Source organism: Trachymyrmex septentrionalis, unplaced genomic scaffold (genome assembly GCF_001594115.1).
Source record: "Trachymyrmex septentrionalis isolate Tsep2-gDNA-1 unplaced genomic scaffold, Tsep1.0 scaffold66, whole genome shotgun sequence".
Taxonomy (NCBI): domain Eukaryota; kingdom Metazoa; phylum Arthropoda; class Insecta; order Hymenoptera; family Formicidae; genus Trachymyrmex; species Trachymyrmex septentrionalis.
Genome location: NW_017305843.1, coordinates 1449840 through 1461117, shown reverse-complemented (window position 1 = coordinate 1461117; position 11278 = coordinate 1449840). Strand labels below are relative to the sequence as shown.

Genomic DNA, 11278 nt, shown 5'->3' with positions numbered 1-11278 from the left:
AGAAATATATAAGTATTTATAAATAATATATAAGTATTTATTAAAATTTAATAGTTTTTGATGATTACTTCCTATAGGATTTTTTACATATTTCTTTTGTATTACAGTCTACTTCATCTTATGATAAAGGAGATGAAAATATTGGATCTTCTATATTTTATGTTCCACCAGTATATAGTGATAAAGTTAAAATTCATGATTGGTTAGTACTGCAATCTATTTTTATTTATTAAAATAAACCTAATAATACAACAAATATTCAATTTATAATTAATTATATTTCATAATTAAAACATCTGTTAATACTTTAGAGATAATATATGACAAATACTTTTTTTATCTACTTTTAATTAGGTTATATTTAACTGAAATTTTATTTAAGATTTAAAAGATATTTAATCTTAAACAATATAAATGTTATATAACAATATAAATAAACAATAACATTATTTAATGTTTATTACAAAATGTTTTTGATTTGTTTTATAGATTTTTCTTATATTTTTTCTTATATTACAAGTTTTCTTAACTCTTTCTTATATAAAAATCTTTCTAATTAAATTCTAATTAATTCTCTAAAGGATCCATTTATTTCTGTAAGAAAAAACTTTTACGTGCAAGAATTCATTTTTTTTTACTGAAATCTTTTACAATGAAATAATTTTTTAAATAATGATATGCTTATTATTTACATGGATAAATTATGATACAATTGTATATGATCAAACTTATTTACATACATATTTATACATGTATAAGGAAACGTGGGGGAGTAGTTACCGTGGAGAAAACCGTATGTTGTTAATCATAGCAACGTAGTACTTTATTTCACACCTTTCAAGAATATTCACGTTTTTGTGTATTGTTATTTGACACAGAGAGTGCAAGTAATTATGTAATACAATATTTTAATCAGCGATAATAACTATTATTTTAAAAATATTACTTTGCATCAAGATAAATCTTTATTGTTTTCAGAAAAAATAGAAAAGTGAGTATATGTACATATAATATATGCAATGTATACAATATGTACATATATATTTTTGTACTGTCATCAATTCTAATTAAGAATAAAATGATAATTATTTCCATAATAAGAAATGTTGTTTTTTTTAAATACTTTTAGTTTTTATCTTTAATTCATTATTTATATATTAAATTGTATAGGGAAGTATTATTTAAATTTTTTAGAAATACGACAAAATGATATTATAATTTATATATCAAATATTTAATATTTAAGTAAATTTAATTTAAATAATATAAAAAATTGCATTTAAATGAAACTCAAATTTCTCAATGTTTTCTACTTGAACTAATTAAGGCAAATGAAAACTTTATCGGAGCCTAAAGATAACGTGGTATTTCCACCGGATGGGAATCTTCACATATCCTCATATCGAAGACTTGGTCCGGAAGACGAAGTTACTGGAATTTCAGAGACATCTGCTATGTTATCGCAAATTAAATTAAAAGACGAATATAAACCGATTGCTTGTCCACGACGTAGTTTACTCACAATGCAATCGCTTGCTTCAGCAGAGTATGTATTCCTTATATTTATATTTTAAAAAATATCCTAGATAAATTATATACAGATACATATATTTAAAAAATTTATTTTATCACAATAAAACTTTCATCTTTGATAATTAATCTAAAATTTTCCATTATTTTTTTATCTTTTTGATATAAAGAATAAAACATTGTAAAAACTCTTTCTCTTTATAATGTAATTTTGTAATATAATTTAATATAAATTATAATTTACTATCAATGTATTTAATATTACTTATATTACTAATATTAATTATAAGATTATTACTATACAATTATAAGTTATGAAAATTTAAAAATTAATAAAATAATTTTTCACGCAATACACAAAATATATTTATTTTAAAAGAATTAAGAATAATTATATTTTTAGCTAATTTTTAACTAGCACAACTAATTTCTTTCATCAAGTTTTAATATACGTACTCATAATCATTTTTTAAGGAAGGATTACGAAGACAAAATATTAAAATTGACAGACATTCTTTTGGATCCTATGGTCAGTTGTCAGACGTATTATCACACCACTACGAGCAGTGATTATCGGTTGCCTTATCCTCTGAAACCAAAACCACCACCATCACCACCACTACCTGAGCCGTGGTTATTAAATCGTCGTACTATTGGTTATAATCTTCATGATTTGGAAAATCGTTGCGGATACCATACATTTTTAGATGATAATATGGATCTTCATCAAAGAATAGCAGAATTGAAAATGCAAAGAAGGCAATTGTATGAAGTTTTAACAAATAGTAAACACCAACAAAAATCTATTAATGATTAAAAAATTTCATATAAAAATATATAAAAACTTTTGACTTATGAAATAGATTTATACAAGCACTAAAATTAAAAAAAATTATTTATTACAAAATTATTTAAAGTGTTAGATAAATCTAATTTAGAATATTTTTAATAAATTAAGGATAATGAAAATAATATGCAGAATAAATGTAATAATTATCCCTTTATTTATTTTAATAAAATACGTAAGAACTAACAGAACATTTTTTTGGCGAGTAAGAGCTGATTTTATTTTCGCACTTCATCATATATCAGTTCCAGTATATTTTAATACACAAAAGAAGTTGAATCAGTTAAAATTAGTGGTTTTTTAAAAATAATGTCTATTTCATTTTTTCCAAGACAGAACATTATAAAATTTTATCTTCACAATTAATAAAAGCATCATTGTGTTGTAATATATATATTTAAAAAAAATATAATAGAATAATAAAATTATAAATTCGAGATAATGAAAAAATGCCAGTATATTTTTGGAAAGCGTAGATTAAATTCACGGTATGAAGATCAAAGATGAAAAAACTGGAGAAGGTAGAATAACGTGACACGATCGTAATAGCTGCAATGTAAAATATATTCTATCTACATCTAGCACACGAGTGTGAACGATCACTATTTACGATGTAGAGAAACCCAACATGATGGTGTTTACTCGATATTTCTGCCAAGTCGCGAATGCCCATATTCCTCGTCGTCCCCGTTGAACCGCTTGCCGAATCTCATATGACCATAATCGTCCAGCTGTTGGCGCTTGCTGAGTCGCAGATTATCCTCGTCCTCACCGACGAGATCCTCTACAAGATCCTTCACCAGGCCTTCTACAGCGTACCTGCAACAAAGCACGCGATATATAACCAGAATATCATGCTTATTTTTAACAATTCTTTAACGTATGCTAAGTTTACACCGACGTGTATATCTCTTTTATCGTTTAATTCTCCAGTTTGATTTGTAAGTATACTCGTTTATTAGGTTAAGAGATCTAATAACTGTAGTGATTTTGTTATTCATAGCGACAAGTATGGAAAATCGATAACCTTTTTATTTCACAAAACATAAAAACAATCTACATATATACATATATTTAAGCCCGCACTTGAGAGAAATGATTTTGTTATAGGAACAAATTAAGGGAAAGCAAATGTAATATTATATTTGTTAAAAAAATGATCGATTTGTTACGATTGCAAATTAATCGTCAATGTAACAAATAATCAATAATATTGCTAACAAATAAGAGGCTCATACATATATACAGGGTGTCCCGCTAGACTTCTTCAATCGTCCACAGGAAGGTAGATGGGATTGAAATAAACATAAAAGTCCTTTACCGTTTAGCAGTATTCGTAATAATAATCGAGATATTAATGTTTGCAATTGTACTAATGAGAGCGTGCCAATAGAAATGGCCGCTCGAGTATAAGCCTTTTTCAAACATAGGCTGCGCCGGCAGCGCGTTGGAAAAGTAAGAGAGAAAGTTTTATGTTTTCGATCCCATCTACCTTCCTGTGGGTGATTGAAGAAGTCTTGCGGGACACCCTGTATATATGCATGTATGTATATATATATATATATATAATATAAAAGTCGTAGACGGTTGCAAGATCTCAAATTGACTAATTCTAGTCAAGTATTCTCCCTATATTAGACTGTGCTTGGTCAGTTACCTACGACTTAAGACTCTACGATCATTTATGAATGTAAACGAGCTTAAAGTTTATCCAAAGGATAGATTAGATTCTATATAATTTGCTTCTGTTATTAATAATTGGTTGGTGTAGCAGACTAGCTGCAATTACAACAACAAAATTTGTTGTCATTTATTTACCGATCACCGGTTAAAGGTACTGGTGGTTTGTTAAATTAACAAAATCCTTTCTTGATGCGGTCACGATCGCTGGAAAGGATGATGGGCTTTTCAAAATGTAGGTTTTGATTTTTTTTTACTGAAAACGTCAAGGTTGAATGTTATTGCAATCAATAGTTAATACTCTTATTCCAAGACAGGCGGACTCCCATACTTATCGCTATAAGTAATAAAATTGCTACAGTGATCTCTTGGTCTATATAATACAGCAATTACCCGCGAATATATGGATGCTTTCCTAAATTGCGATGGATGCCAGTGATTAATCCAGGGGCTGCTTTACATCTTCCGCAGAACAACCACATGATCGCGATCATACAGGACAGTGCAAGAGTTAGATTCATGTCTGTAATCATATAATTATTATTTTTTTTATTTTATTGCAAATTGTTGTCAAAGATATAAATAGATTGTTAATCACGAAATATATTTATTTTCTGTAATAGCAATAATCAATAACTAATAATTAATTGCATTGTATTCTTTACTTTTTTTTACCTCTCTTTGAATTAAATTCATAAAACTAAAATCAATATTCTCTATAAGTGCTACAAGTCGAATTATATAGTTTCTATCTTTTAGAATCTATTAATTTTAATTAGTTTACTTAAGTAATAATTATAGATCTACCAACTTTAAGAATAATACTAATCACAGAATTTTAGAAACAAATATATAAAATAAGGCTAAAAAAAATTTATCAGTAAAAGATATAAAAAAACCCACCAGAGAGCCTACATCAGCTGTTCGGATGCACCGAAATCATAATACATTGCATCAATAGGTAGAATTACATCGCTCATCAAATTGTCAGATTTGATGTAAGAGTTTCTCGCGGCTCGACGTAAAGGTCTTGCGGTGTCGACAGTCAGAGATGAAAAAATAACTTCGGTTTTACTTTATCTAATTTGGCACTTGTATAAAGAAGAACGAGCTAAATTGGCGGGAATCACCATCTTGGAATTTGCGTTATTTATGTAATTTCGATTTATATTTTATATTGATAAGGACCTGAATTGAAGCATCAAAATGTTTATTTTATTCGTTTTGTTACATTCATACGAAAATAAACAGTTTTCTGCATCTGAACAGCTAATGTAGGCTCTGATGGGTTTTTTTATATTTTTCATTGAGAATTTTATAAATGTCACTCCTTTATTTTAAAAGTGACATAATGACTTAAAAAATGTGATTTTTTATTTATTATTATAAATGATTTAAATATCTAAGCATCACTGTATCACGAGAAAGAATATTCGTCTTAGCTTTACTACCAATCGAGGAAGATGTCTTAATTGATTTAAATTTGGCCGAAATTTATGTCGGTTAAAGTTCGAAGAGGTGTTTGTTTGTAAATGCATGCGAATAAAATGTTGTTAAAAAGCTTTGACTTTTACTCATACAGCATAGAAGCTTGCAGAAACATTGCTGTAATGTTTGCAATATTACAACAATATTGCTGGAACGTTGTAATGTTGCAAAAAAGACCTGTGCTGTATAGTCTTTGTCTTTCAATTGTCTTGAATTAATAATAGTATTATCCGAGCTCTCTCAATTTTGTCCTTGTACATAGTCTGCCTTGTTTTTTAGTTTCACATGACTATATTCCTTGATATCAGGAAATAAAAAAAACAAACAAAAGTAAAGAAAATAGAGAAAAGTTTGATAATGTTGTTAATTTTTTAAATGCAGATAATATCTGTATATTAACGATCGATTGGATTATAATGAACGTAAGATAACGGAAATCACTCGGTGAATTTGTCTGCGTATATAACTTGTAAGAACTTGCGAATGTGTAAGGAGATAGTGTTTCCAAAATCATCCTTATATTCGCTTACCTGCGTATACTGGATGCCGGAGTGATCGGCGATGGAGTGTACAAAAAGCACAGTGGTGGCTTTTTATATCGCAACCGTCTTCATTCCCCTTCCTGGAGCTGAAAAAATTGCGCGGGGGTGAAATCGCGTGCGGGATGGTGTTGAATTTTAATTTACCACCGCAAGTACCGATAAACAATTTTCTTCCGTCTTTCTGTGAACCATTTCTGCCACCAATCACTTCAATATTCCACGATGTTACGCGATGATTGGCAGGGCACTGGCTAAATGTATTACCGACGTCATGTCCTGACTTTTTTATATTCCCTCTGTGAAAAACTCATAAGAAAACTCAGACATTAAAATCCTCTGGGATGGCAATGTGGGTAGCGACCGTTGATAAATAATAACATGAACAAGCGTACTTATCTATCAGCTGCGAGTTATTTTCATATAGCTTCTCTCGATTGTCCAATTAAAAAGTAAATATACTGACGAGAACAATAAATGTAAATGTATAAGATACAGTATTACGTAAGATAAAATATTTTAATATAGGAGTTTTAATTATCGTTTTAATAAACAATTTGAAACATTTAATTTAATAAAATGATATTAAATAAAAATTTATTTAAAAATTCGCTTCAATCGCATTATTTTCTAATTACAGATTTATTCATAGATCTTCAAGAAATATATTACAATGTACATATGTATAACGTAGCGCGCTGAGCTAGACATTAAAATTTTATAAAGGTAAAGTTTCCTAAAAAATACAACAAAAATGAAAGAACAATATTAAACAAGGTATCTTTTAAAATCATAATGCGAATACATAACTATTCAGGAAATGAAAGCCCAAAACAGTCAAGTAGTGCTTAAATAATGCGGTGGGAATTTTATACGCGTAAATCCAATTCTGCAAACTACGTGCCAAATTTAATTTCCAGTCTTGAGTCGCAATATTAACAGAACTACAATAGTAATATCAGTAATATATCACAACTTATTAGATCGACAAATTGCAATTTAATAATGTTAATACTTATGGATAAACATCTTAGAAAGATATTAATAATCTGATACTAATAAGCATCTAAAAACTAGTAAAATAATTTGATTACAAAAAATATTAATATAAATTAAAGAATATGTGTTTTATTTATTTATTTGCTATTTTTATAAGCTATATTTATAAAAAGTCTTTGTGTAACCGTTTCCCTAATAAAATTTATTATTAAATGTTTAGAATTGTATGGTTAAATGCATTTTATGTTTATTTAACAAATAAATAAACGTAACATGAATTTAATATAGGTGTAATCTTTAAGCTATGAGAAACTAATCAATTACAGTTGAGTGTGAGAATAACAATCTATATATATGATTAGTCAATTTCTTACATTAAATTTAGTACCACTAATGAACAATTAAATGTGAAATAATTATTCGTTTACTGAAATAATTATGTATTTATCAGTGAAATGTAAAAAAGCCCATAGGAACCTACATCAGCTGTTCAGATGCACAGAAAATTCTTTATTTTCGTGTGAATGTAATGTTTAACAATATTATTTTGATTCTCATTATATCTCTGATTGTCGACACCACAAGACCTTTACGTCGAGTCGCGAGAAAACACTTACATATAAGTTGATATAATTAAAATTTAGGCAAATGATTTTTAAAAATTCTCTAATTTTTCGTTTTCGTGTTTCTTTTGAATTTGCTACACAGCAAATCTGACAATCTGATGAGCGATGTGATTCTACTTAGTGACGCAATGTATGGCTTCGGTTGTACTTTATGTAAGTTTTTATATTATGTTAATATTTTGATATAAGTTAATATTTTCATAATAATCATTGGGCTATTCATTACATAGCTAATTTGGCATTTAGATAACGAAGAACGAACTAAATTGTCGGGAATCATCAATCTGGAATTTGCATTATTTATGTAATGTTATTTCTGTTTATAGTTTATATTAAGATATATAAGGATCTGAATTGAAGGATTGAAACTTTTATTTCATTCGTATTATTACATTTACACGAAGATAAAGAATTTTCTGTGCATCTGAACAGCTGATGTAGGCTCCGATGCGCTTTTTTACATTTTACTAATAGATTCTTTCGAGCCTTATTTTATATAATTATGTATTTATTTCCGATCAATTTTACTATAGCATTTTTATATGCGCCCAGAATTTTAAATGTCCAGGGTTTTTGGCTTGTTAGTTCTAGTTTTGAAAATTTTGATATGCCTTTTCAGATGATGTTTTGTTCTAAGGATATTTCAAGTCATTTTTCGAATGAAGTGTGCTATATGGAAATTCTCTAAATAAATGATAAAAACTTTTGTTTTATTTTTCATAATTTAAAACTGAATTTAATCCTACTTTTTGCATTTTCAATTGTGATTAATCGTATTCGTATTATATTCTATTTTTATCCCATATAAATTAAAATATTTATTGCTAAAATAAAAAAATAAAATATAAATAATATTAATCTATTTATTTTTGCAAAGGTATTTTGTATTGAGATGGTTTATCTTGACATAATTTTTTGTAATGTGTTTCTAATTGATGGAAACTAACGCGGAAACTAAAAACATGGCACTATTATGCGAGGTCATGGCCACAATCATCAATGGCTTCCGCATTTAAAGTGCTTCTTGCGAGACTTATAAATCAATTCCACCAGGCTGAATCACTTTTACAGTTGTGAACTTTCTCTACAGTCTCTATCTTGTCTGATCATTAGTTTGTATTATTATGAAACTTCACAAATAATCATCACATAACTCTTGGAATTCTCGTCTTCGTTTGCAATATCAAAATGACAACCATAACGGAGAACAGGGACATTAAAAAAAATCTGTCGGAATGGTGGAGCGAAGAAACTGAATATATTTTCCAGAGGATTGAGAGATGGGCGGCCTTTGCACGTGGTTACAATCGTTTTCGATCGCAGAGGTGAGAGAAAGAGAGAGGGGGGAGAGAGGGAGAGAGAGAGAGAGAGAGAGATGTCTCCGATAATATTTATTATTTAAAAAATCTAAAGATTACGTATAATAATAACAACTAGATACGAATCTAGTCTATAGGATCTAATTTAATACGTATAAAAAAGTGATGTTTTTAATATGAACAAAATTAAATCAGGTGGTTCGAGAATCAGCAAATGATGCAAGATAATTGGAATATGTCTTCCAACGAAACTCCGATAAAATTTCACAGTCTCAAACAATCCAGATGGAAATTGTCTCCAGAGGAGATTAAGATAAACTGCTGCGGTACTTTCAATTATCAATCAAACAGTCAGCTGGACAGCAATTGCTTAAAAATGCACCAGTATGACCATAGCATCTACTTCAAGACTATCGGCGATATTAAAAGTGACAAGAAACACCAAATTCAGAATCAAGACGGTGCATCTATTAATATCGAAGAGTAAATTGAGAGGGATGCAACTAACTCGCTCATTGAATCAATTTCTAATAAGTTATTCTCCAAAAAGATCAATAATGTTTTAGATATTGTTGCTGAACAGAACAGAATGTAACCAATTGTACATCTATTTTTATCCGAATTTAATAGATTATCGAAGAAGAGATAAGTGCTCTCTCGTTTAGCTGAAGATAATCATGAAGAGATAGGAGGCACAACAATAAGATATTTTTAAATAATTTAGAAGATAAAATGGATATGGAAGATCAAGAAGTTGATTTAAAGAATCAGGAAAAAAGCACGTTCAAGTCGTTCCGAAAAATTAACGATCTTTGAGGAATCTATAGTGATCATCAATTGTCGGTGAAAACAACGTTATTTGGAATTTCTTTTAAACTACACCAACAACTTCAATAAATGTAGTCACCAATTCTTTAAAAGATTAACAAAGGCAAAGCCATTAAGCGGAAAAATTTGCGCATAAACGCGTAAGAGTTTTGACTAATGAATCGTCTAATTTTTAAAAATAAATCATAACTTACATTTGGTTTTATCAATCAAAATACATATGCGCTCAATTCTTTTTCTTTATGTTTCTATTATTTTTATTAACATGCACAAAATTTTATATCTTTTTGAATATTTTGTTTTAATCATTTTTGTGTTTTATCTGACATTTTTTGAGAGAAAGAATGTATTAGGTACAAATATCTTCAAAAATTTTTGGATTCTTAGAGCAAGAAAATAGAATAATGAAATAAAATAGAATATTTCAAATTCCAATAAAAAATAAAATATTTAAAAATGAATTTTTTAATTTCTGATAAAATTGTGTTACGAGTTTTTTAAAATAAAATTGTTGAATATCGAAAATGATGTCTAAGAATGACAAATCTAAATATGGCGCACTTAAAGAATAAAATGTTATCAATAACGAAAGAATTTATTAAAACATTCGTAGGGTTGCAAAATATGGATGTATTTAACTTGTAAATATAATAAAATATATATTGATATAAACAATAAAATTAAAGTTTTCGATAATTTGCATGATATCCACAATATATTATAAATAAATAATCGATAGTGATTAAAATTTATGTACCAGAGATTTTAATGTTTTAAACATGTTTATAAATATATGTAATATAGAGTGTCCCACAGATTTTTGCGTACAAACTTTAAAAGTAAATTAGTTTAGCTGCTCAATGAGTTAAAAATATATGTAATTATATATAAATACATGTTTTAAAATGCTTTATTAAGAAGTTGTAATAAAAATATGAAATGTGTAAAAAAAATTTATGTAAATTTATATTTCGAATGTAATTCGCCCATGTTAATACAAGCTGGACATGTAATTTTAAATTTGACATCTTCTTTGCAAGAATAGAGGAAATCTTCATATGCAAAATACGCTAAACTCTCTTACACTAAAACTCAACTATTTATATTTTACCATAAACAATGTTTTGACGCCAAAAAACAATGAATTTTAAATTTTAGTGGCTATTACTCCTTCCCATGCTATCCATAGTACGGAAGGAATTATTCGTGCTATTTCGAGATTTTCTATTACGATTTCAATGTACTGTTTTAGAACGTACTGTTAAAGTTTGAACAGAAAAATTTGAGACACCAGAGGCGTCGACTGTAATGTGGTAATGTGGAGTATTCCACATTTGACATTTTTTTCCATGTGGAATTTCACACTTGGAAATCCAAAGAATATTTAAATTATTTTTTAATAAAATAATAACTTATTTATTA

The 11278-nt window shown here is 27.9% G+C and overlaps 3 protein-coding genes across 3 annotated transcripts in view; 2 read left to right on the top strand and 1 right to left on the bottom strand.

The window, feature by feature from the left end:
* LOC108753129 overlaps nucleotides 1-2347 on the top strand; it is a 2800-nt gene extending 453 nt beyond the window's left edge. The window contains exons 3-5 of the mRNA XM_018494469.1: nucleotides 108-202; nucleotides 1328-1546; nucleotides 2005-2347. Of these exons, the coding sequence (XP_018349971.1) occupies nucleotides 108-202; nucleotides 1328-1546; nucleotides 2005-2347 (657 nt within the window). The remainder of the gene's footprint in view (nucleotides 1-107; nucleotides 203-1327; nucleotides 1547-2004) is intronic.
* A 488-nt stretch (nucleotides 2348-2835) lies between these two features.
* LOC108753149 lies at nucleotides 2836-6097 on the bottom strand. The gene is made up of 3 exons (XM_018494499.1): nucleotides 6076-6097; nucleotides 4451-4580; nucleotides 2836-3196 (listed from the first exon to the last, which is right to left on the bottom strand). The coding sequence occupies exons 2-3, from the start codon at nucleotides 4576-4578 to the stop codon at nucleotides 3016-3018; spliced, it is 309 nt and encodes a 102-aa protein (XP_018350001.1). The 5' UTR covers nucleotides 4579-4580; nucleotides 6076-6097; the 3' UTR covers nucleotides 2836-3015.
* A 2715-nt stretch (nucleotides 6098-8812) lies between these two features.
* On the top strand, nucleotides 8813-9515 carry LOC108753147. The gene is made up of 2 exons (XM_018494498.1): nucleotides 8813-9034; nucleotides 9224-9515. The coding sequence occupies exons 1-2, from the start codon at nucleotides 8898-8900 to the stop codon at nucleotides 9513-9515; spliced, it is 429 nt and encodes a 142-aa protein (XP_018350000.1). The 5' UTR covers nucleotides 8813-8897.
* Nucleotides 9516-11278: the final 1763 nt, after the last annotated feature.

Excerpts from the sequence above, each read along its gene's own strand:
- LOC108753149 (XM_018494499.1), bottom strand. The coding sequence starts at position 4,578 with ATGAATCTAACTCTTGCACTGTCCTGTATGATCGCGATCATGTGGTTG. Across the intron at positions 3,197-4,450 it reads AAGCATCCATATATTCGCGG|GTACGCTGTAGAAGGCCTGG; the intron begins GTAATTGCTGTA and ends GCTTTGTTGCAG.
- LOC108753147 (XM_018494498.1), top strand. The coding sequence starts at position 8,898 with ATGACAACCATAACGGAGAACAGGGACATTAAAAAAAATCTGTCGGAA. Across the intron at positions 9,035-9,223 it reads AATCGTTTTCGATCGCAGAG|GTGGTTCGAGAATCAGCAAA; the intron begins GTGAGAGAAAGA and ends AAATTAAATCAG.